The 27,917-nt window shown below is 41.6% G+C and overlaps 1 protein-coding gene across 2 annotated transcripts in view; it reads right to left on the bottom strand.

Annotated features, from left to right (window-relative positions):
• The window catches only part of LOC133609695 (uncharacterized), a 280,470-nt gene that overhangs the window by 220,194 nt on the left and 32,359 nt on the right, over window positions 1–27,917 (bottom strand). Inside the window, exons 3-4 of one of the 2 annotated variants that reach the window (XM_072913498.1) lie at window positions 26,437–26,514; window positions 23,058–23,157 (exon numbers count right to left, since the gene is read on the bottom strand). In XM_072913498.1, coding sequence (XP_072769599.1) covers window positions 23,058–23,157; window positions 26,437–26,509 — 173 coding nt within the window. In that variant the 5' untranslated portion in view covers window positions 26,510–26,514. The remainder of the gene's footprint in view (window positions 1–23,057; window positions 23,158–26,436; window positions 26,515–27,917) is intronic. The other variant, XR_012050552.1, reaches the window with a different exon arrangement.

Here is a 27,917-nt window from a genome sequence, read left to right as displayed (position 1 = left end):
GATGTCCGATAAATGCTTTAAAATGTAATATCGGAAATTATCGGTATCGTTTTTTTATTATCGGTATCAGTATCGTTTTTTGTTTTTTGTTTTATTATTAAATCAACATAAAAAACACAAGATACACTTACAGTTAGTGCACCAACCCAAAAAACCTCCCTCCCCCATTCACACTCATTCACACAAAAGGGTTGTTTCTTTCTGTTATTAATATTCTGGTTCCTACATTATATATCTATATATCAATACAGTCTGCAAGGGATACAGTCCGTAAGCGCAGATGATTGTGCGTGCTGCTGGTCCAATAATAGAATTTAACAGTTAATTTTACAAATTTTCATTAATTACTAGTTTCTATGTAACTGTTTTTATATTGTTTTACTTTCTTTTTTATTCAAGAAAATGTTATTAATTTATTTATCTTATTGTATTAATTAAAACAAAAAAAAACCTTATCTTCACCATACCTGGTTGTCCAAATTAGGCATAATAATGTGTTAATTCCATGACTGCATATATCGGTATCGGTTGATATCGGTATCGGTAATTAAAGAGTTGGACAATATCGGAATGTCGGATATCGTCAAAAAGCCATTATCGGACATCCCTATTAAAAATAATCTTGACATAAAAAGGGACATTGGACATTTAAAAACATATATACAAAATACAATATAGCTTTTGCATAGAAGATGCCATTAAACATAAAAATGTAGACAAGCTAAATATTATAAAATAAATAAGAAAACATGTTTAGATTTATGATTCAAAGAGCATATAAAGAAAACAAAATAAAGTTTAATCCCGACTTGTTTCTGATCTTTTTTGCCAAATGTACACTTTTGCATCCAATAAGCCAATGTATGCAAGTTAGAATAGAACACTTTATTGCCATCAATCGTGAAAGCATTAAAACAAAATGGCATACACAAATATGTAAAAAATGTTGATGGCTGTATGTTCACATGCACTCTGACATCTCATTCTGTCTAAATAGCAGCAACGCCTTGTTTCCATTCCTACTTATACACATGCACCCTGGCGCCGTGTCACTAATAGAGGTGATGTTGTGTTTATTTTATTGATCTGGTGTTTTTTTCCCCCCAGCATCATTGCAGGTCTCACGCACTGACATGGTCCTATTCAAAACAGACAATGGACCTCTGCTTTTGATGCCTTCAACACGTCACAATAGGCCCGCTCGCTCTCACGGTGATGACCCTTTTCTTTTTAATTGTATTTTGTGTTTAGAAGTGAGCAGGTGCAACTGGCCTTTCACCTTGTGCTTGTGAAGGTGCAGGAATGTCAGACCTGGGGCTGATCTGATGGTCAGTAGACTGTCTTCCTGAATAACCCTCCACACACACACACACACACACACACACACACACACACACACACACACACACACACACACACGTACACACACTTACACACACTTACACACACTTACACACACACACACCCTCCCGACATACCTTATCACCCCTCCCCTCCCTCACGGACCTTTTCCCCAATAACCCCCCCACTTCCTCTCCCGTCACCATCACCCACTGTCCTCCCCCACTAGCCCCCCCCATCCTCCAGGGAGAAAAAGGCTGACTTGCATTCAGCATCTCTCAGCAAAGAAGAAATGAATAAAAGAAAGGAGACGTCCCGTTGACAGTCAATGTCTGCGCCGCCAGGAGCCAAAATAACTGTCAGCAACTGCTGGGGACTGTCCAAAATGCCACGCAGGAATGAAAGATTGACAAATAAATTAATAAATAAATGAAAAACAGGTGGGGGGGAGAGAATCAGTCATCTAAAAAGTTACTGGCCTGGTTAGTTCAGGCAAATCAGTGTTATGGTGCTAAACCAGTTGGGGTATTACCATCTGATATCGATATCGGATATCGATGTGATATCAGCAAAAAAAAACAAGCATCAGATACTGTACAAGTAGTTAACAGCTAATTGTCCTCCAATAAGCACACAGGGTTGGTCTTTTTTTGTATTTTGGTAACAAAGGTAAAGATGGTGGGCTATGGGCTTCTAGACCAGTGGTTCTTAACCTGGGTTCGATCGAACCCTAGGGGTTCGGTGAGTTGGGCTCAGGGGTTCGGCAGAGGTCAAAACACACGCGACTCATCGTGTAAATAAAAACTTCTCCCTATTGGCGTATTATGGATATGACAACAGCAGAAGTCAGACTGATTTGCAGGTGTGTAATTTGTTGTGAGTTTATGCACTGTGTTGGATTTGTTCTTTGAACAAGGTGATGTTTGTGCACGGTTCATTTTGTGCACCAGTAAAAAAAACATGGTAAGACTTTAGTATGGGGAACATATTTACCATTAATTAGTTGCTTATTAACATGCAAATTAGTAACATATTGGCTCTTAACTAATCATTATTAAGTACTTATTAATGCCTTATTCGGCATGGCCTTATTATAACCCTAACCCTCTAACCCTGGCGCTAACCCTCTAACCGTAACCCTAACCAAATAACTCTAAATTAAGTCTTTGTTACTTAAAATATGTTCCCGTAGTGTCCAAAAAACTCTAAATTAAGTCTTTATTACTTAGAGTATATTCCCCATACTAAAGTGTTACCAAAAACATATAACTTTGTCTTGAATTTGAAAAAAAAAAACATTTTATCTTTCACTAAAGAAGGGTTCGGTGAATGCGCATATGAAACTGGTGGGGTTCGGTACCTCCAACAAGGTTAAGAACCACTGTTCTAGAAGCTAGCAGCTACATAACAGCTAAGCACACAAATCACACAAGCTAGACATACATAATAAGTGTCCTTCATTGAACAATATTGCAGTATAAAACACCACATTTGTCAATATAATCACGTATCACATAATCATAGTTGCATATTATTTACCAATGCAAAATAACATCCAGTAACACGTGTCCACATCATTAAACCTCCTGTGTCAGGAGCTCAACTTAATTAATTATTGTGTTCATAAGGTGTCGCCAAAAAAACAATTGCACACTCAAGGGAAGTCAGGGCTTCTCTGCTTAAGCTGCGGACCCCGCGACCCGACTTCGGATAAGCGGAAGACAATGGATGGATGGACGGATGGATCAACGTAAAGACAGCATAAGACCATTCCAGACGGTCAAAAATGAGTAAGTTAGTGCTTTTGACACTTACTGTTTGAGTAATTTCACTTCATTAAGTCCTTTCTAACGGTCAACACTACGAAATATAACAAGTATGTATGATTTGTGCTGTTATTGTATCGGATCAATATCTGTATTGGCTAATACTTAAGGCTCCAATGTCGGTACTGTATCGGAAAAGGACATAGGGCTCCGATACAAAAGGTAATTTGTGTGCAAAGCTGGACAGCCAGTTAACATCTAATTGCCCACCAATAAGCACACAAAGTTGGCATTTTATTGTAATTTAGTGCCATTTACAAAAGGTAAACATAGAATGCATTTATTTGAAACCTGCGTAATAGTATGTAAATGTATTTTCCATCAGTTTTGTACGAGTCCCTTGATAATTGTCTTTGTGATTTACACATGCTTTCATATCATTTGACAACTGTAAGTAGGTTAAATATATTTATTGAATATATTGAATATGACTAAAATCAAGAAAAATATTACTAATTCAGTGTTAATAATTAAGGAGCCTCGTGCCATCTGTTGTAGAAAAGTTGGGCCCCAAGGTTAAAAAGGTTAAGAACCCCTGGTCTACGTAACATGTAACTGTGGTTCTTTTGTCAAAATGTTGCATGACCGTCTCTACAGGAGGCGCCATTTCGTAGGCGTTCTTATTTATGTGCCTCCACTTCGAATGTGTCCTCTTCCTATTATCTTTGTTGTACCGGTAGAGTTTAGCCCTTCCATAGTGAGGCTACTGACAGACATACTGTATTTTTCGGACTATAAGTCGCAGTTTTTTTCATAGTTTGGCCGGGCTTTAGTGCGACTTATATATGTTTTTTTCTTTTTTTATTATGCATTTTCGGCAGGTGCGACTTATACTCCGGTGCGACTTATACTCAGAAAAATAAGGTAAGTAAGTTAGAACTGTACGCTACTTTGTAATAGAAATGGCAACAGCTGAGGACGAAAGGCCCCACAATAAGAGGATAGAGAAAAAAAGAAGGAGCTTATTTACTACAATGGTGGACGCGTGCACATTTTCGGGATTTATGCAGATCCTAAATACCCATCAGCAGGTACCAATAGGTAAGAAAAGTTGGTTTTGCATAATATTGCGAAACAGAATGCCACGTAATATGTCTCCGAAGTGGTGCCATTTTGGGGTCCTTATACACACACTATAACAGTACGGTAGGTTGAAGCACAGTACATCTGACTACGGTAGCCGTAATGCTCCGCGTTCCATCAAGTGGTGTGGCTTCTACTAAAAGTCGTATTAAAACATTTTGACGGATTTTTGAGTGCCGTGTGGAATGTTCTATATTCTCAATGAAACAAAGTGTTGCTTGCTTACCTGTACTTGCTTGCGTCTTATATTTGACGGGGGCATCAACCTGCAGTCCCCATGTATCTTTTATGTGTGAGTGCCATCGACTGGTCACACTTATCATTACACTATGTACCAAAAAAAAACGCTTCAAAGTTGGTAAGCACAAGTCGAAAAAAATGAAGATTTTAAGTGTGCCTTATAGTCTGAAAGAAACGGTATTTCTTATAATCAAAGATCCAGGAGCGCTATGCCCTTTTTAAGAACATATTGCCAAAAAAAGATGCTCCATATCCTCCTGAGAACCAGTGTCGAATAGAGGATCTATGCAATTTTGCAGGAGGTACTCAAAAACAGCATACTGTCATATAGAAGATCTTTGACTAGTATAAATATATTTGTTACTTTTGAGGGATACATCTTATGGTATGACAAAGCAAGTACAAGTCTAGTATTTTCTAAAAATCCGGCGCTCAGAACAGTTTAGTTAAATAGCTCCTGCTTCTAGCCTGTTCTTCCAAAAAGCGACAGGGCCCAGTGTGTTTTATCTTGCTTACTCATCAATATTTTACACCACCTCACATGGGATGCTCCAGTGACTTGGAATATAGGGGCTCTCTCTTCCTTACTGATATGACATCAAGTAATGGGCAGTGAAATCGCTGGGCCACACTACGGTGCATATCCAGGTATGGCTTAAATGTGACACGCATATAAAAAAAAGACTAAATACAAATTAAAATAAATATAATATACTTGTCACAGGGTTAAGCTAAGCATCAGTCGAGGAGGGTCTGTATTACATGCATTTTGTCAGGCTCAGGTGAGTGTTGCTTGCTACGTGACCCCAAGATGCAGAGGAAAGCAGACAGTGTGCAGGTAAAAGTATATTTAATGACAAAAACTAATGCAACGTGGAAGTGCACTGAAAGAAACCAAATTATCCATTCTTGACAACAAACAATTTCAATAAACCAGCACCCAGAGGCTTGTGAAGCTGGGATATTAACCCTCTTGATTAGCGATCAGGGACAGGTAAGTCCACAGATCGTTAATCAAGAGCAGGTGAGGGGAAACAGTGCTCAGAGACAGGGATAAACAAAAAAAACAGGAAGAAGAAAGTAAAAATAAGAGCGCTGGACAGGAACTAAACACCAAACACAAGAAAACACAAAAACACAAACAACCTGTCTGGAGCAATCCTGACACATTTATTCCAAACATGCGTCAAGATGTATATGCCACGAATAGATATGTAACGATTACTGGTATTAATGATCAACTGCAGTTAAACTCTCGACAGTTAATATTACCGGTTGGAATGGAAATGATCGTGAAACCGTGGTTGCATTTTCTTTTTTTAATATATATATAAAAATATATATTACCGTATTTTTCGGAGTATAAGTCGCACCGGAGTATAAGTCGCACCTGCCGAAAATGCATAATAAAGAAGGAAAAAAAACATATATAAGTCGCACTGAAGCCCGGCCAAACTATGAAAAAAACTGCGACTTATAGTCCGAAAAATACGGTATATAAAAATAGAATACAACAATATAATATATCAGTATATATTATATACTGTATATATAATATGTAAATATTACATATATGTTATATTTTCTATATTGCTACTATGGTACATTTTTAGTCTACTTTATACCTGCATTATTTTTTCCATCCTAACCCTTTCCATCCTTTGTAACTGAGCTACTGTGTGGAACAATTTCCCATGTGGATCAATAAAGTTTGTCTAAGTCTAAGTTACGAATGGCTACCGAATTCAGTAATGTTATAGGCATCGACAAAATTATACAGGTAGTATCTGGTATCAATTCATGTAAAATCAAACGGTGCCATATTTTGATACCTTTGTTGCAAGTTTGTAGAGTCCGTCAGCTCAGACACTTTGCAGGGAAACAAGCAGTCAAGCAGCATTCAGAGGGGACTCAGTCAGACCGCCACTAGGTAATGTTACAATTTATATTTCAACAAGGCATGTATGCCTGATAGAAAAAACTTGAACATAGAGGAACAATCCACTTTTTAAAATATGCTTGCTCAATGCTAATTTACATTAGATTTGCCATAGACATGCTATTAATTAGCATGAGCAATTTTACATGGCGATTTCAACAATTTTTTTAAGTAAAAACCACACTAAGATGCATGTTACAATCAAACAGCTGGTGTCTTATAAGTACAAAACGTACAGTATAAACACTTTTTAGGGCGCAACAGAAGACTTGATTCAACTTCATGGCTATACACTACTACTACTTTTGCTATCTAACGTCTTGGAATTGCAACTGCATGCAAAGATATAACCACCGTTATCATTATCAGCTCATTGTTAAATGTTACATAAACAACTGCAATTTCATGAATAAATGTTAATTAGTTTAATAACACATTAACACACACATAAGTACCGCAAATTGGTATACCGGTATCGATATTTGTACCCGGAATGGGTTCAAATGTAAAAGGTACCCATCCCTAAACCTAACAGTGATTAATAACCGCACTTCACTAAACTCACGGACCAGTGATACTGCTCATTTCCTAGAGAAGCAAGCTTGTGCTCCAATTGCTAACTACTGAGTACAAGACATTAATGTCTTTAGTTTTATAATTAAAAACTCAAATAACAATAATCTTCTCTTTCTCTTTAGATGCCAGAACAATATTGCATGTTTATTCTGCCAAAGAAAAAAATATTGAACGTATGTTTATATTTTACATCTTAAATACAAATGTGTTAAAATATTTCATTGTTGTTATTGTTTTTTTTAGTAAAGTGATGGTGACGGAAATGATAAGTGAGAATATTAATAGTAATGTAAACATTGCTAAACATTGCTCGTGTTATTGTGACTAATTGTGTTTGTTTTTGTTTAATGTTGTAATCAATATTGTTAATGTTATTATTAAAACTGTTGCTACAATTTTGTGGTTTTCTGTTTTGTAAGTATTGCATCTAATAAGTATTGCATTTGCATGTTTTCTCAATTGTTTTGCAAATTAAAATAATTAAATATTTAAAAAATATATATATATATTAATTCAATTAAATATAATTTAGTAAAAAAATAAAATAAAAATATATTGTATTGTGTCTAAGTACTTTTTGAGCACGTCCAAAAATACCACGAAAATAATGATGACAGTGATAATTTTGGTCAATAACCGTGGTATGAAATTTACATATCATTGTGTCACCAAAATGGAAGGTATATTGCATATGTATATAAACAGTATGATTTGCATTTGCCTAGTGCACTAACAAAACTATACCCCTTATTTCCAATTGTTAAAAAAAAAAAATATATATATATATAAAAATAATATTGTGATTTTCAAGCGCGTGAATGTGTGTGTGTGTGTGTGAGTGTGTGTCACTGGCCCAGGACAAAAAGACCCCAAAGTGTCAGAGACTAATGGACGTGCCCCCTTCCACATTCTGCCACCCGTTGTGACCATCCCCAGAAATTAATTAGAAATAACGAATAGAAAGTGGTCTCTCGTTTATTACAATGGTAATTGCTCTTCGCTCATTGTAGGTTAAGTCTTTAAACAGTGTCTTACATCAGGACATGCTCATCCGCCGCCATCTATAATTCATGATATACTTTGCACCAAGCAAAGCTGTTAAATATTTAGTGAGTCATTGCCTTAAACTTAATCACTCGTTGATAAATGCATGTGTTTTTCCTCACTCCCCTCTTCTTTTTTCCTTCCCCTCCGCCTGTTTTTCTTATCAGCTCTCCAGTCAAGAGGATATGTACTTGAACAAGTTGTGTAATCTATTTTTAATTTCTCATTTGGCAAATTAACATAATACCCACTTAGCGCCATGTATTAATTGCGGCACATTGTTAAGTGCGACATTACGTCCGTGTGAAACAAGCTATTATCATTGTACTTCATGAAGTATTAAATATAATCAATTTTTAAAGGATGCTTTTTAAACATTCATTTGCTACACTTGCCGCTAATGTCTTTTCTCATCAAACTAATTCCCACCACGGCCGCTAACTAGAGCAAACCGAAGAGTGCTTTAAACGGACTTTCTGTTTAGCCTTTTAGCATATTATATTGTGTTTGCATCAAACGTTATGAAATTAAGTGTTTCTATGACTTCAGTGCATAAAGAAGCTTGTTATTCACTTCACCCACTTTTTACATGAATATTGTCCATCCATCCATCCATCCATCTTCTTCCGCTTATCCGAGGTCGGGTCGCGGGGGCAGCAGCCTAAGCAGGGAAGCCCAGACTTCCCTCTCCCCAGCCACTTCGTCCAGCTCCTCCCGGGGGATCCCGAGGCGTTCCCAGGCCAGCCGGGAGACATAGTCTTCCCAACGTGTCCTGGGTCTTCCCCGTGGCCTCCTACCGGTCGGACATGCCCTAAACACCTCCTTAGGGAGGCGCTCGGGTGGCATCCTGACCAGATGCCCGAACCACCTCATCTGGCTCCTCTCGATGTGGAGGAGCAGCGGCTTTACTTTGAGCTCCCCCCGGATGACAGAGCTTCTCACCCTATCTCTAAGGGAGAGCCCCGCCACCCGGCGGAGGAAACTCATTTCGGCCGCTTGTACCCGTGATCTTGTCCTTTCGGTCATAACCCAAAGCTCATGACCATAGGTGAGGATGGGAACGTAGATCGACCGGTAAATTGAGAGCTTTGCCTTCCGGCTCAGCTCCTTCTTCACCACAACGGATCGATACAGCGTCCGCATTACTGAAGACGCCGCACCGATCCGCCTGTCAATCTCACGATCCATTCTTCCCTCACTCGTGAACAAGACTCCGAGGTACTTGAACTCCTCCACTTGGGGCAAGATCTCCTCCCCAACCCGGAGATGGCACTCCACCCTTTTCCGGGCGAGAACCATGGACTCGGACTTGGAGGTGCTGATTCTCATCCCGGTCGCTTCACACTCAGCTGCGAACCGATCCAGTGAGAGCTGAAGATCCTGGCCAGATGAAGCTATCAGGACCAAATCATCTGCAAAAAGCAGAGACCTAATCCTGCATCCACCAAACCGGATCCCCTCAACGCCTTGACTGCGCCTAGAAATTCTGTCCATAAAAGTTATGAACAGAATCGGTGACAAAGGGCAGCCTTGGCGGAGTCCAACCCTCACCGGAAACGTGTCCGACTTACTGCCGGCAATGCGAACCAAGCTCTGACACTGATCATACAGGGAGCGGACCGCCACAATCAGACAGTCCGAAACCCCATACTCTCTGAGCACTCCCCACAGGACTTCCCGAGGGACACGGCCGAATGCCTTCTCCAAGTCCACAAAGCACATGTAGACTGGTTGGGCAAACTCCCATGCACCCTCAAGGACCCTGCCGAGAGTATAGAGCTGGTCCACAGTTCCACGACCAGGACGAAAACCACACTGTTTCTCCTGAATCCGAGGTTCGACTATCCGGCGTAGCCTCCTCTCCAGTACACCTGAATAGACCTTACCGGGAAGGCTGAGGAGTGTGATCCCACGATAGTTAGAACACACCCTCCGGTTCCCCTTTTTAAAGAGAGGAACCACCACCCTGGTCTGCCAATCCAGAGGTACTGCCCCCGATGTCCACGCGATGCTGCAGAGTCTTGTCAACCAAGACAGCCCTACAGCATCCAGAGCCTTAAGGAACTCTGGGCGGATCTCATCCACCCCCGGGGCCTTGCCACCGAGGAGCTTTTTAACTACCTCAGCAACCTCAGCCCCAGAAATAGGAGAGCCCACCACAGATTCCCCAGGCACTGCTTCCTCATAGGAAGACGTGTTGGTGGGATTGAGGAGGTCTTCGAAGTATTCCCTCCACCGAGCCACAACTTCCGCAGTCGAGGTCAGCAGAACACCATCCGCACCATACACGGTGTTGGTAGTGCACTGCTTCCCCTTCCTGAGGCGGCGGATGGTGGTCCAGAATCGCTTCGAAGCCGTCCGGAAGTCGTTTTCCATGGCTTCCCCGAACTCCTCCCATGTCCGAGTTTTTGCCTCCGCGACCGCTGAAGCCGCACACCGCTTGACCTGTCGGTACCTGTCCGCTGCCTCAGGAGTCCCATGAGCCAAAAGAGCCCGATAGGACTCCTTCTTCAGCTTGACGGCATCCCTCACCGCCGGTGTCCACCAACGGGTTCTAGGATTACCGCCACGACAGGCACCAACTACCTTGCGGCCACAGCTCCAATCAGCCGCCTCGACAATAGAGGTGCGGAACATGGTCCACTCGGACTCAATGTCCAGCACCTCCCTCGTGACATGTTCAAAGTTCTTCCGGAGGTGGGAATTGAAACTCTCTCTGACAGGAGACTCTGCCAGACGTTCCCAGCAAACCCTCACAATGCGTTTGGGCCTGCCAGGTCTGTCCGGCATCCTCCCCCACCATCGCAGCCAACTCACCACCAGGTGGTGATCGGTAGAAAGCTCCGCCCCTCTCTTCACCCGAGTGTCCAAAACATGAGGCCGCAAATCCGATGACACAACTACAAAGTCGATCATAGAACTGCGGCCTAGGGTGTCCTGGTGCCAAGTGCACATATGGACACCCTTATGCTTGAACATGGTGTTCGTTATGGACAATCCGTGAAGGGCACAAAAGTCCAATAACAAAACACCACTTGGGTTCAGATCCGGGCGGCCATTCTTCCCAATCACGCCTCTCCAGGTTTCACTGTCGTTGCCAATTTGAGCGTTGAAGTCCCCCAGTAAAACGAGGGAATCACCCGGGGGAGCACTCTCAAGTACTCCCTCGAGTGAATCCAAAAAGGGTGGGTACTCTGAGCTGCCGTTTGGCGCGTAAGCGCAAACAACAGTCAGGACCCGTCCCCCCACCCGAAGGCGGAGGGAAGCTACCCTCTCGTCCACCGGGTTGAACTCCAACATGCAGGCTCTGAGCCGGGGGGCAACAAGAATTGCCACCCCAGCCCGTCGCCTCTCACTGCTGGCAACGCCAGAGTGGAAGAGAGTCCAGCCCCTCTCGAGAGAACTGGTTCCAGAGCCCTTGCTGTGCGTCGAGGTGAGTCCGACTATATCCAACCGGAACTTCTCTACCTTGCGCACTAGCTCAGGCTCCTTCCCCCCCAGCGAGGTGACGTTCCACGTCCCAAGAGCTAGCTTCTGTAGCCGAGGATCGGACCGCCAAGTGCCCTGCCTTCGGCTACCGCCCATCTCACATTGCACCCGACCTCTATGGCCCCTGCTATGGGTGGTGAGCCCATTGGAGGGGGGACCCACGTTGCCTCTTCGGGCTGTGCCCGGCCGGGCCCCATGGGGACAGGCCCGGCCACCAGGCGCTCGCCATCGTGCCCCAACTCCGGGCCTGGCTCCGGAGGGGGGCCCCGGGGACCCGCGTCCGGGCGAGGGAAATCTGAGTCTCGGTTCTTGCATTTCCATAGAAGTCTTCGAGCTGCTCTTTGTCTGATCCCTCACCTAGGACCTGTTTGTCTTGGGAGACCCTACCAGGGGGCATGGAAGCCCCCGGACAACATAGCTCCTAGGATCATTGGGACACGCAAACTCCTCTACCACGTTAAGGTGGCAGCTCAGAGAGGAGTACATGAATATTGTATCTAACCAAATGCCATAAGTCAGATATAATAATAATAATAAATAATAATGGATTAGATTTTATATCGCACTTTTCTATTATTAGATACTCAAAGCGCTCACAGAGAAGTGGGAACCCATCATTCATTCACACCTGGTGGTGGTAAGCTACATTTGTAGCCACAGCTGCCCTGGGGTACACTGACGGACGCGAGGCTGACAGTTTGCGCCTACAGCCCCTCCGACCACCACCTATCATTCATTCATCATTCATTCACCAATGTGAGCGGCACCGGGGTAAGGGTGAAGTGTCCTGCCCAAGGACACAACGGCAGCGATTTGGATGTCAAGAGGCGGGGAGCGAACCTGCAACCCTCAGGTTTCTGGCACGGCTGCTCTACCCACTACGCCACCCCTCGAAGATATGACAATGTAACATTAAGGACAAAAATGTCAGCAACACTCACATTAAAGCCAACATGCTAATAACATTTTCCAGCGAAGGTCACATGCAGAAAAAATAATGGGTACAGGGTCCACTTTGTACTTGTTTGTACATAAAAGATACTAAAACCAATACACAATGTACGCATGTTATTATCATTTTGCCAACTAAAACAATTGCACAGAAATGATCAAACACCATGTAGAATATGTTCATGTCAAGGGCCAAAAGCACACATTTATGGGGAGGGGGTCCATTTGTTTTCTTTGTTTTTTTTTGCAGTTTTCTGATCTAAAATGTGTTTTTTTGTCTGCAGAATGTGTCACAGGCCAATAAAACATGAAAAAGGCCCCTAATGGCCACACTTTGATTACACCTGGGTAATCCTATTGGCTAAAATAAAACCCAAATCATAAAAATTATATTTTGTATATACACTATATTGCCAAAAGTATTTGGCCACCCATCCAAGTGATGAGAATCAGGTGTCCTAATCACTTGGCCCGGCCACAGGTGTATAAAATCAAGCACTTAGGCATGGAGACTGTTTCTACAAACATTTGTGAAAGAATGGGCCGCGCTCAGTGATTTCCAGCATGCAACTGTCATAGGGGCAGCACGGTGGAAGAGGGGTTAGTGCATCTGCCTCACAATACGAAGGTCCTGAGTAGTCTTGGGTTCAATCACGGGCTCGGGATCTTTCTGTGTGGAGTTTACATGTCCTCCCCGTGACTGCGTGGGTTCCCTCTGGGTACCCGGCTTCCTCCCACCTCCAAAGACATGCACCTGGGGATAAGTTGATTGGCAACACTAAATTGGCCCGAGTGTGTGAATGTGAGTGTGAATGTTGTCTGTCTATCTGTGTTGGCCCTGCGATGAGGTGGCGACTTGTCCAGGGTGTATCCCGCCTTCCACCCGATTGTAGCTGAGATAGGCTCCAGCGCCCCCCGTGACCCCAAAAGGGAATAAGCGGTAGAAAATGGATGGATGGAACTGTCATAGGATGCCACCTGTACAACACATCCAGTTGTGAAATTTCCTCGCTCCTACATATTCAAAAGTCAACAGTCGGCTTGATTACGGTATAAGGAAATGGAAAAGTTTGGGAACAACAGCAAGTCAGCCACAGAGTGGTAGGCCACGTAAACTGACAGACAGGGGTCAGCGAATTTCTGCACAGTCAATGGTGGAAAATTCTTATAAACACACTGTGCAACCTTGCGGACAGCCTTCCCAGAAGAGTTGAAGCTGTAATAGCTGCAAAAGGTGGACCGACATCTTATTGAACCCTATGGGTTAGGAATGGGATGGCACGGTGGCCAAATACTTTTGGCAATATAGTGTATGTTGCTGTCTGACGGACAGTTGGTGAAAAGCCAAGCTTTATTTTAAGATGTGTAGAAAGCCTACTTCACCTTTTCGGTTTATCGTCAATAAAAAAAATACAACATTTAAGCGCCCCTTTTTTCAAAAGTAGAGCCAACAAGTGAGGGCAATAATAGGGTCATGCGTTACTTTTAGAACATCACTAAAAAATACATTTTGAATGATAGTGGACCTTTAATATTGCACTTATTGTGTATTGATAAAAGCAGTGTTTTTCATACATTCATGTGTTTTAAGCGGCCTGCCATGAATACATTTGGTCCAACAACATTTGATTTGGTACGCCCTGTACCCTAAAAACACATTATAATGGGACTGTCGGTAAATGTAGTTTTTCGCCACAACTCTGCACAGTAGATGGACTCTGATAAACACACAAGAAGGGTTTTTGTTGCCAAAACTCACAGGCATCTTACTAGTGTCTACACCTTTCTTTGTGACCAAAAAACAAAGAAATGTACCGTAATTTACCTCACCCACCAAATTTTACAAGAAAAAAATATATTTGCAGATATTAGTTGCACTGGGCTATATACAAAACCCAAAACCAGTGAAGTTGGCACGTTATGTAATTCGTAAATAAAAACAGAATACAATGATTTGCAAATCCTTTTCAACCTGAAGTATATTCAATTGAATAGACTGCAAAGACAAGATATTTAATGTTCGAAGTGAGACACTTTTCTTTTTTTTTTTGCAAATAAACATTAACTTAGAATTTAATGGCAGCAACACTGTCACGGCGCAGGCTCGGACCCGCCATTCATGGGTAGGTAGTTCTGCCAGCACATCTGTTGGCAGCATGACAGGACACGCCCCTGCTCGCGCTGGGCGCCTCATGCCCACGCTACAGCGAATTTGCAGACAATCATCAATCTGCGCACCTGGTACTAATCACAACAAGCAGTATAAAGACCAGCAGAACCAAGGAGCTGACGCCGGAACGTAGTTAGTCCTTGCAGTAAGCATCCCGTCTCTGGCTTCTCTCCCGCGTACTTACTATCTCCCTGTCTTCCTAGTTTCCCGCGTCTCATGTCCTTTGTGTTCTCCACAGTGTCCTTCCTGTTTCCCCGTGTTCGAGTTGTTTACCTCGACTTCGTCTGGATTCTGGACTGCCTCCCTTGATCCTCGACCTCTGCTTGGACACGGACCTCATCGCTTCTCTCCTGCCCCCGACCACCTGCCTGCCTACGGACTACCTCTTTGCCTCGCCCCTCTGGACTGACGATGGATTCACCCAACATGCACTTACAACAACAACCCTGGTAACATTTACATTATTATTCTACACATCGTCTGGCACCACACACTTAGAGTAGCATACACCTCCCACACACTCATCAAAGGTTTGAATAAACCTGTTAACCTGACCATCCTCGTGGTGTTGTCTCCTTCCCCTATCGTACGTAACAAACATTGCAAAAAAAGTTGGCACAGGGGCATTTTTACCACTGTGTTACATGGCCTTTCCTTTTTAACAACACTCTGTAAACGTTTGGGAACTGAGGAGACACATTTTTTGAAGCTTTTCAGGTGGAATTCTTTCCCATTCTTGCTTGATGTACAGCTTAAGTTGTTCAACAGTCCAGGGTCTCTGTTGTGGTATTTTAGGCTTCATATTGCGCCACACAGTTTCAATGGGAGACAGGTCTGGACTGAAGGCAGCACTCTTTTACTAAGAAGCCATGCTGTGGTAACACGGTGCCTGCAACACATGGCTGATCAAACAAGACTGAAATCATCGTCATGGACCCACTAGCTTTGGAAGCTAGTGGGTCCAATCAACTAACTCAATAACTCCACGTTGATCTTTTGGTGCATTTTTGAAACTGAAACAATAAAAAAAGAATTCCATTGTACATAATAATTACTAACAGACACTTGTAAATGTGTTAGCAGATTTACTAATGTTAACGACGCTAGCTATATTACATTCCAATAGCACCTACAAATATGCATGAAAACACTCCTACAGACATCACACATGGGACTGTTTGGTAAGTATGAATTGTTTTAGTTACATTGTAAAACTTATAAACGTTGCTTTGAGTGATGAATGAATAAGCCATAAGAGGAGAAACACTATGGACGAATAAACTTCCGACACGAATCAGAAGGTACATTTTCAACCAGCAGCACCAGCAGTGAACAAACTTTTCCAAAAGATGGTGCAATAGTACAAACAATAACACACCTTTTCAGTGTTTTTCTCGGTGTAGAAAACTATTTGTTGAATACAAAACATGGCCGTTAGCGTAGAAAAATCCATAAATTAACCACACCGTTTCGTAAGCCGTCGTTTTTGGTGACTTTATATACTCTGGACCTAGACGTTGAGTCCGCGACATACATGGCGGACAATAACTGATACAGTCTGCTTTGCCAGTCCAAATGCATTCGCTGTTTTCCGTAGTTAGTCTTCCCTCGACGGCCAGGTAATACAAAGCACAAGCTACCTTTTTTATCACATCAGAATCAGAATCAGAATCAACTTTATTGTCATTACGCAGGGTAACGAGACTGAGGCCATTCCATACAGTGTGATGTGTGCATGCAAGAAAACAATGTGTAAATATATAAAAAATATAGAAGTGCAAAGAAGGGTGTGGACCCTGTATACTCTATACAGTGGGTGAAATGAATATATACTGTATTTTTCGGAGTATAAGTCGCACCGGAGTATAAGTCGCACCTGCCGAAAATGCATAATAAAGAAGGAAAAAAACATATATAAATCGCACTGGAGCCCGGCCAAACTATGAAAAAAACTGCGACTTATAGTCCGAAAAATACGGTACATGAATATCAACATGAAAAAAAAAAATCCACGGGAGCTCGCATTCTCGTTGTCTCTCCTTCGACAAATGGACAACGTTTTTCGCTAAGTAGAATTACAGCTGACCTCGACATTGGAAAGTTCTCTTGCCGTCTGAGAAGTGTTGTATCCCAAATAGCTGCAATCGCTTTCTATTAAGGTATTCATGTGTGATTTACATAAGCGTCTGTACATGTAGAAGAAGGAGAAACACGGACATGTCTGGATGACTCGCCTCCATCTCTCCAGTGTCCGACTTACGAAACCGCTTTGTTATGAAGCGAGCTGTGGCGCGTTCTTCCTGACGTCACTTCCTGTGTGGGGCGCGGTCTTTCTGGCGTCACTTCCTCTCCGAACTCAGTTTGTAAACGATGAATGAGTCCATACAAAGCTAAGTGCCAGAGATTCAAGAAATACACGGCCCGATTTGTCTGAGGAGGGGGACCTTAAACGCTGGTTTAGTGTGGCTGAAACGAGGCTTAGGCTAAATAATTATTCATTTAAGGGGTTAAACGACTTAGTGTAGATATGGCCTTAGCAACAATTCCTTGCTTCCTGTTTTCTGTGCATATCACTCGCTGTCTTTCACAGGTAGATAATGGGCGGGCACAAAAAAGCATCAATCACAGTGTCATAAAATCGCACATGTAAATACGCGCCCCGCTCTTTCAAGGCAAAACTCTTTCGTCTCAAAAGACAAAAAATAGATCTTTAGAGAGTCTAAACATGCCATTTGAATGCACATTCCCCCTCTTGTTGTTCCTCTCTCTCCCGTTGCGTCTCACCCGAGCACTCCATCCCCCTGATGTTTAATTCATGGCGCCTTTCCATCATCCTTCCACCTATCTCGGCGGCTGTGTCAGGTAACAAACAATGAGTTTTTGATGTGAATAATTTAATGCGTGTACGGCAAATGCCGGCGCTCTGCATCGCCGGGGCTGTCATTAAGACACCTGATTTCCCCCAAGATTCCTCTCAGCCGCCTGCGAGATGAAAAGGTAACACACATGTCGAAATGTTCTCCCCCTTTTACATCCTCGGGAGGAGGGTTATATTTTTAGACAAGCTAAATGAGGCAATGACAGTGGTGGCCGAGATGGAAAGCGGAGAAAAGAGGGAAGGGTGGAGGAAGGACTGTTTGCTCGTACATGTTTTCCTTTTCTCTCCTTCGCACCTGATTTCGCAGCATCAAACGCTAACCCTTGCTTTTCAAACGTCGGCGGAAGCATTGATTCAATATTTTCACCCGCCTCGGGCTGCTGTGATCCTGAAACTGCTCTCTGGCTGGATGTTGACGCACGGAGAGAAAATGACGACGGCGACATCAAACACAAACGTGCTGCGGGTAATAAGAGACACTTTTTTTTTTCTTTTCCTCTCTTGGCGGCCTCAAACCTAACATGCTAATGTTTTTTTGTGTTTTGGACCGTAAGAAACAGCACAAGAAGTAGCGATATACCCTTAATTATCCTGTTGGTACGTATTGGGCTATATTTAAGACCATGGGTACAACATTTTTCTATTTGTAAAAAATAAAGTTCCTTGAATTCTTACCCATGCTTCAGATTTGCAACAAAGTGTGGAGAGAAAAGTCCCATGCATCATATTTACTGACAAGACAGCAAAAAGTACATAAATGTGAGTAATTATTGATTTTCATCGTTATGACCATCAGGTTTTAACATGCAATCAATCCTTTGTTACTCCATATAAATATTGTTTTGCATGTTGTTTTTATTTTAAAATCGCTTGTCATACGTGCAAGCTAGTGTGGCTGTAGCTTGTAAATGATTTACTTTTTTCATGAATGCTTACACAGTTAATCAACAAAATCCAAAACCAGTGAAGTTGGCACGTTGTGTAATTTGTAAATAAAAACCGAATACAATGATTTACAAATCCTTTTCAACTTATATTCAATTGAATAGACTGCAAAGATAATATATTTAATGTTCGAACTGAGAAACATATGTATTTTTTGCAAATAATCATTAAGTTAGAATTTCATGGCAGCAACACATTGCAAAAGAGTTGGCACAGGGGCTTGTGTTACATGGCCTTTCCTTTTAACAACACTCAGTAAACTTTTTGGGAACTGGGGAGACCAATTTTTGAAGTTTTTCAGGTGGAATTAGTTCCCATTCTTGCTTGATGTACAGCTTAAGTTGTTCAACAGTCCGGGGTCTCCGTTGTGGTATTTAAGGCTTCATATTGTGCCACACATTTTCAATGGGAGACAGGCCTGGACTACAGGCAGGCCAGTCTAGTACCCGCACTCTTTTACTACAAATCCATGCTGTTGTAACATGTGCAGAATGTGGCTTGGCATTGTCTTGCTGAAATAAGCAGGGGCATCCATGAAAAGACGTTGCTTGGATGGAAACATCAATGGTGCCTTCACAAATGTGTAAGTTACCAATGCGTGGGCACTAATATACCCCCATATCATCACAGATGCTGGCTTTTGAACTTTGCACCTATAACAATCTGGATGGTTCTTTTCCTCTTTGGTCCGGAGGACACGACATCCACAGTTTCCAAAAACAATTTGACATGTGGACTCGTAAGACCACAGAACACTTTTCCACATTGCATCAGTCCATCTTAGATGAGCTCAGGCCCAGCAAAGCCGGCGGCATTTCTAGGTGTTGTTGATCAATGGCTTTCGCTTTGCATAATAGAGTTTTAACTTGCACTTACAGATGTAGAGACAAACTGTAGTTACTGACAGTAATTTTCTGAAGTGTTCCTGAGCCCATGTGGTGATATCCTTTACACACTGAGGTCGTTTTTTTGATGCAGTACCGCCTGATGGATCGAAGGTCCATAACATCATCGCTTACGTGCAGTGATTTCTCCAGATTCTATGAACCTTTTGATGATATTACGGACCGTAGATGGTGAAATCCATAAATTACTTGCAATAGCTCCTTGAGAAATGTTGTTCTTAAACTGTTCGACAATTTGCTCACGCATTTGTTCACAAAGTGGTAACCCTAGCCCCATCTTTGTTTGTGAATGACTGAGCATTTCATGGAAGCTGCTTTTCTACACAATCATGGCACCCACCTGTTCCCAACTGGCCTGTTCATCTGTGGGATGTTCCAAATAAGTGTTTGATGAGCATTCCTCATCTTTCTCAGTCTTTTTGCCACTGTTGCCAGCTTTTTTTAAATCAAATTTCAAATTCCAAATGAGCTAATATTTGCAAAAAATAACAAAGTTTTCCAGTTTGAACGTTAAGTATCTTGTCTTTGCAGTCTACTCAATGATATATAGGTTGAAAAGGATCTGCAAATCATTGTATTCTGTTTTTATTTACGATTTACACAACATGCCAACTTCACTGGTTTTGGGTTATGTACTTTCAGAATTAACATTATCCATGTTTACAATGTTTTTATTTTGAAATACATTGTCATTAAAGCAAGCTAACATGGCTGTAGCTAGTGAACTACAATGTAAGACTAGCAAGAAACTGGCTTTACAAAAATGTACTAAAATTCATGAATGGACAACTAATCAACATTCAGAATTTACATTTCCCATGTTTAGCATGTATTTATTTTGAAGTAGATCGTCATATAAGCAAGCTAACGTGGCTATAACTAGTAAACTAAAATGTAAGACGAGCAGGAAACTGGCTTTACTAAAATGTACTACATTTCATGAACGATTAGATTAGACAACTAATCTACTGTCAAAATTTACATAGGCCATGTTTAGAATGTTTTTATTTGAACATTGTTTGTCATACGAGCTAGTTAACACAGCTGTAGCAAATAAACTATGTCAGACTTGCAGCTAACTGACATCACTACATGTTACAACATGTCATGACACAGCTAATCTACTTCCAGAATTTACATTAACTATGTGACTTATTAACTGCTTTTCACTGTTGCACTGATTCGTACTGTAATTATGTATGTATATTTAACATGTTGTTTATTGTTTGTCTTGTATTTTAACAGAGTACCCACATGCAATGGGGTCGTGCTTTCATGTTTGATGACAATAAAGCATCCTATTCAATACTATTCTATTCAAAATGTTGCTTTTATTTCATAATTGCTTGTCAGACGAGCTAGCAAACACAGCTCTAGCTAGTAAATTTTGATCTCAGACTAGCAGCAAAGTGACTACACTACAATTTACAACATTTCCGTAATAATTAGACAGTTAATCTACTTTTAAAATTTACATTAGCAAAAATGTTAGTAAAAATGTTAGTAAAAATGTTTTTTGTTTAAAATCACTCGTCATACAAGCTAGCTATCACGGCTGTAGCTACAGTAGTAAACTACATTGTCAGACTGGCAGCATACAGACTTAACTACAATTTAGTACATTCTAGGAATGATTAGACATTTGATCTACATTAGCCATGTTTCCAATTTAGTTTTTTTAGTTTAAAATCACCCGCCATACGAGCTAGCTAACACGCTGTAGCTAGTAAACTATTATGTCAGACTAGCAGCAAGCAGACTTCACTACAGTTTACTACATGTCATGGATGATTAGACAGTTAATATACTTTCAGACTAGCAGAGAACTGACTTCACAACAATTTCCAACATTTCATGAATGATTAGAGATCTGATCTACTTTCAGAATGTACTCTAGCCATGTTTAGAACATAGTTTTTTAGTTTAAAATCCCTTGTCATACGAGCTAGCTAACACAGCTGTAGCTAGTAAACTATAATGATTATCAGCAAACTGACTTCACTACAATTTACTATATTTCATGAAGGATTAGACAGTTAATTCAATTTCAGAATTATATTAGTCTTGTTTAGAATGTTTTTTATTTTAAAACGTCATATGAGATAGCTAACATGACATAATGTCAGACTATCAGCAAACTGACTTCACTACATTTAATGAATAATTGCACTACTAATCTTCCTTCAGAATTTACATAAGCCATGTTTAGAATATTGTTTTTAAATTTAAATTGATCGTCTTGCGTGCAAGCTAATGCGTTTTGTAGCAAGTAAACTACAATGTCAGACGAGCAGCAAATGGACTTCACAAGAATGTATTACATTTCATGAATGATTAGACAGCTAATGTACATTCAGAATTTACATTAGGCATGTTTAGAATGTTGATTTTATATTTCAAAATAATGAGTCTTATAAGCTAGTTAACGCTGCTGTTGCTAGTTATTAGACTAGCAGCAAACAGACTTCACTGCAATTTAATACATTTTATTAATGATTAGACTGTTTATCTACTTTAAAGGGGAATTGCACTTTTTATTTTATTTTGCTTATCATTCACAATCATTAAGAGCATTGGTGTCAAACTCAAATACAGAGTGGGCCAAAATTTTAAACTGAACAAAGCCGCGGGCCAAGGTTGAACAAATTAAGCTTTTAATAGGGACCCAAACAAGTTTTGCATTGAATATTGAACAAGCAAGGCTTATATAACTTTATAGTGACATGCAAAATCGAGTTTCAAATAATAATAATAATAATAATTAAAAAATATCAATGGCATATCAAATACAATTTAAATACAAATGTAATGCCTCTTTTCTATTTGCAGCCTTCTGAGGTAAATATCAACATTAACTTTTTCCACAGGCTAATAAATTTGAAAATAAAATAACAATGAATAAACCAACCATTCAGGACTTTAAACTGCTCAGTTTGCAACACACTGATCTAATCTGATGTGCCCAAGCCAGATACCTGGCATCTTTTCTTGGATGCTAGTTCATTAATGTCGGGGCTCAGGCTTTGAGCTGAGGCAACCTTCATTATCGAACGAAAGTGTTCATCAGTCATTATATCTCGTATTCCACCCGGACTACAGTTAACGTCCTCTACGAGCTGTCGTCACGTCCGCTTTTAATCCATTCTAACAACGTGCCGGGCCAGTCACAAGATATGTGCGGCTTCTGTACGCACACACACGGAATGCAATGCATACTTGATCAGGAGCGATACAGGTTACACTGAGGGCGGCCGAATTAACACTGTTAGAAATATGCGTCACACTGTGAACCCACACCAAACAAGAATGACAAACACATTTCGGGAGAACATCCGCACCGTAACACAACATAAACACAACAGAACAAATACCCAGAACCCTTTGCAGCACTAACTCCCCCCCCACACACACACACACCTTGTAGCGGGCCAGAGTTTGACACCCATGATTAAGAGAGACAAGAACACACATGCCATTTTTAAAATGTATTTTAAAGATGATAAAAAAAACGCTTGGAAGATGTGGCTAATGGGAGTCACCGTTGTAGCCTTCAAAGCCCTCTCAAACAACTTCAAAACCCTCCATTAACGTTTTATATACACACTGCGAGTCTACACATAGTGTAGTAACAGACACATTCATAACAATGTGTAATATGTACAATATTTACCAAATCTGTGTTGGCCCTGTGATGAAGTGGCGACTTGTCCAGGGTGTACTCCGCCTTCCGCCGGATTGCAGCTGAGATAGGCTCCAGCACCCCCCGCAACCTTCAAAGGGACAAGCGGTAGAAAATGGATGGATGGATGGATTTACCGTATTTTGGTCATTTTAATCACAGCCGGAACTAATTATTCGGTGCATTTATTTCCGTTTCCATAGCAGCACATTTCCGACTTCTGCCAACAAATGTTGGTTCTTACTTTGTGAAAAAAAATGCTTGTGTGTTCTAATCATGGCAGATTCGGGAACAAACAATGAAGATGACTATTTTTAGAGTATTCATAACCGTTTGTTTTTGAATCTGAATTTATGAAGAATGAACTGCTTGTTATAGAATCGAGCACGAAGGAAGAGTGAGACTTTGGAGCAGACGTAAGCCGAGAGAGTGAGGTTAAAAGGGAATCGAAGCTGCAAAATGTGGAACTTGAAGCCAAGCTATTTCGACATAAATGGCGTGCTTACCCATAACAAACCGGGAAAAATGTCCCTGGCCAGCTGGACCAAAACAGACAACTGTCCATCGAGTAAGTCACACTTTATATTGATCATGAGACATGCAGCACGTCATGCGTGTATCATGACAGACAGCATATGCTGTCTGGCTAGCTGTGTACAAACAAAACATGGGCTAATACTTTACAGATACTGTAATACGATTGCTCATGTTTATTCAGTCAATACAGATTGGTGTTGGATCTCAGTGTTGTGCTTTACTAACTCAAACGCGTTTTGTGCTAAAGTAGAAGCTAGCTTATCTCTTTCCGTAGTTAGGTTATACGGCTAATACCGTAGCACGCCCAGGTGTTACTACGCTAGAGAAAGAGTTCCTCACTGTCCGCTCTTAAAATAACAATGTCGCTACAGTTTGGTTAAATGAAGTATTGTTGACGGTTTTTGAAAGCATTTTTAAAATTGATTTAGTGGTAGAATTGATTGGTCCCATTAGCTGCATCGCTGGCCAGCAAGAACGAGACCATTTTTATATGTTAGAAAGCGAAAAAAAAACAAAAAACGTTTGTCTTCTTGTCTATCATAAGGATTGTGAACAATAGCCATGATTCTAAAGAAAAATGCAGTTCCCCTTTTAGAATTTACAGAAGCCATATGGAATATGTTTCATTTCAAAATCACTGGTCGAATTAGCTAGCTAACATGGCTGTAGCTAGTAAACCATGTCAGACTCACGGCAAATGGACTTCACAACAATTTACTACATTTCATGAATAATTAGTACATTCAGAATTTACATTAGCCTTGTTTAGAATGTTGATTTTATATTTTAAAATATTTTTGTTTAATGAGCTAGTTAACGCGGCTGTAGCTATTAAACTACAGTGGCGGGCCGTACATTTCCCACCTAGGCCATGTCCGACTTCAATGATTACCTCTCAAAATACCATCATGTATGTCACCACATGACCATTGCTGGAGAAATACTATAATGAAACATATTTACGCACTACATTGGCATTGTACAAAACGGGTAATTTTCTGGCGCATTTAAATATCAATAAACCCGCATCAGCAATTAAAACGTATCTTATGTGGTACTGTCAAAACGTATTAAACACGAAAAAGTAAAGAAATAAAATATCTGAATTCACACTTCATCGCCGGGACAGCTGAGCGAGCTTCCGGGCTTGGCTGACACCGTCTCAGAAGATGTAGTTTCTCTTTAAATATCCTTCTTGAAAATGGCCTTGCAAATATATGTGCTGTCTTGTCTAATCATAAAAGATGCAGACGAGGCGTGTTGGCTGAGTTCTTAAAGTTTACTCCACAGCGTGCTCATCAATAATATCCCGCTGCACAACCTAAACGGGGCTACTGCGCATGCTCTTCACTACTGTGGCATGCTGGGTAATGGAGTTCTTATTTTTCCTATCTCATAACATCACAATATATCTGCCTTAGGCCATCGAGAAGGCCTTACTGACAAGAACTCGTGATCTGATTGGCTATCGCAACTGTCTGTCAAATGTTTGTGTCCGTTCATTTACAGTGCACGGACGCCCGCATTGTTGATTCTGAAGGCCTTGGGCAGATTTGGTACAGCATGGCAACATAAGCTAGCTGAATTCTGATTGGATAAAAACTCTATAACCTAAAAACAACAGCGCTGGAAGGAGCATAATATGACATAAAGCGAACATGAATACTTTTAGATATTTAGGGAAAGTCAATTAAAAATTACTTTTATTTTTAATTATGATCATGATTTCTGGTTATGTTAGGCCAGCAGAGAAGGTCGTGCCATTGTTAAACTAGTAGAAAACAGACTTCACTACAATTTAATAAATTTCTAATTCATCCGTTGTACATATTGTAACTTCTGAATACTGTGATATTTTTATTTTAAATCTGTGAGCTTCTACTGGAAAGAAGTGGCGGTAACATTAAGGCTCATCTATCCTCTTTAAGCCATTCTGCGGACACACAATCAGCGCACACTGCGGCCAGCGAATGAGGATCACCTCCCACTGGCAGCAGGGTCCTCTGTTTCATTAAAAAGGATTAAAAAACGATGCAAGCGGGGGTGAGAAGAGAATGAAAGCGGAGATGTGCATGTACGTATTGGTGGGGGCTGGGTGACGGAGCTAGAGATTTGGGCAGATAAAGGCAAAGGGCAGTGGGTTTTAGAAAATATGAAGGATGGAGAATGGATTGTGGCTTCTGGTCTGATATGAAGACCTCCCGATACGAGGAGGAAGGGAAAGAAATAAAGCGTGCAACGTCGGGAAGATGGGTATGGTTTTAACGAGCCATTGTGGGGATAATTGAGGCACAGCGGTTGTGGGGGTGCTCTGAAAGCCTTTTTAAAAACTCCCTCCAATCTTTGATTCACTTTCATCACCTCCAGTGTGGCCACGTTGATTGTGTGAACTCGGCAGGAGGGCCTTCAATTATTGCAAGAGAACATGCTCGCAAACACGATTACTAATAATGGTGGGCATACATGCAAGAAACATACGTAGTCTTACAATGGGGAGTATACGTTCACGTACACACACACACACACACACACACACACACACACACACACACACACACACACACACACACACACACACACACTGTCAAATTATAATGTTCTCTTGATTTTATCCAAAGACCGGTGAGAAGGGGCGCTGCTACACAATAGGCAAATGGAAGAAAGCAGCGGAGATGGAGCAGACTGTTGATTATTCTCTTTGTCTATTTTGTTATTAGCAGATGGCTGCTCGATAATGAAGTGGGTACTTAAATGGCTGCCACACACAATGGGGAAATGAGGGAGAATCCTATACATAATGGCTTTGTGAATGGATTGGATATGTTACACATACCTGCGTGTGTGTGTTTGCGGCTTCGGGCCAACGCAAAACACACTCGACGACGCTCATAGGTTCCAGGAGGCATCAGAACTGGCGTAAAAGATTGTTAACGTTATATCATCAAATAGTTTGGCCACACTAGTGACACGGAGGTTTGTAATTGATGAGCTAAAAGTGGATCAGAGACATGTTTCGAGTGGGTCGCACATAGGGGTGGGTACTGAAATCGGTACTGTTATAGGTACTGACCAAGGTTCGTCTGTACTACTGGGTACCGTCCATCCATCCATTTTCTACCGCTTGTCCCGTTCTGCGTGGCGGGGGGTGCTGGAGCCTATCTCAGCAGCATTCGGGCGGAAGGCGGGGTACACCCTGGACAAGTCGCCACCTCATCACAGGGCCAACACAGATAGACAGACAACATTCACACTCACATTCACACACTAAGGCCAATTTAGTGTCGCTAATCAATCTATCCCCAGGTGCATGTCTTAGGAGGTGTGAGGAAGCCGGAGTCACAGGGAAAACATGCAAACTCCACACAGAAAGATCCCGAGCCCAGGATCGAACCCAGGACCTTCATATTGTGAGGCGCACGCTCTAACCCCTGTTTCACCGTGCTGCCCCTACTAAGCACTCAGAGAGGCGTCAACCGGACTGACTCTAGGTAATGTTAAGACTTTCTGTCATGACCTCTGTGACAGTTGTGGATTTGTGTTGTTTATTTTCCATATGTGTGGTATTTGTGTTCCTGTCCAGTGCTCTTATTTTGTAATGTAATTTCCCCTGTCTGCCACTGAGCGCTGCCTTACACAACCAGGACACACCTGTTTTTGGTTGCCTATCAGGTTTATATTTATGGCTGCCCTCTTTTCCAGACAGGTTTGGATCATTAGGCCCTTTTCCACCGCAGGAACTTTCCATCAAAAACTACCAGAGTAGATTTAGTTCTTCAGGAACCTTGCAGAGTTCCTCCTAGCTAGCTGGGACTTTTAGAGGCTACCCTGAACCTTTTCTGGGTCGGGCTGTGCTGCCAAACGCTGATTGTCGGCTCCCAGACCGTGGTCGAAGAGAGAAGGGGAGACCTTTCACTTTACAATGGATCCGTAAAGGTCCGCTCTTTTGTCGGAATGCTGTCAAAAATTAATGAGAAAGTTGAGGAATGCTCATCAAACACTTATTTGGAACATCCCACTGGTGAACAGGCTAATCGGGAACAGGTGGGTGCCATGACTGGGTATAAAAGCAGGTTCCAAGAAATGCTCAGTCATTCACAAACAAGGATGGGGCGAGGGCCACCACTTTGTGAACAAATGCGTGAGCAAACTGTCGAACAGTTTAAGAACAACATTTCTCAACGAGCTATTGCAAGGAATTTAGGGATTTCACCATCTACGGAATCTGAAGAAATCACTGCACGTAAGCGGCAAGGCCGAAAACCAACATTAAATGCCCGTGACCTTCGATCCCTCAGGCGGTACTGCATCAAAAAC

This window comes from Nerophis lumbriciformis, linkage group LG07 (assembly GCF_033978685.3).
Source record: "Nerophis lumbriciformis linkage group LG07, RoL_Nlum_v2.1, whole genome shotgun sequence".
Lineage (NCBI taxonomy): Eukaryota > Metazoa > Chordata > Actinopteri > Syngnathiformes > Syngnathidae > Nerophis > Nerophis lumbriciformis.
This window is presented reverse-complemented; position numbering and strand designations above follow the sequence as displayed.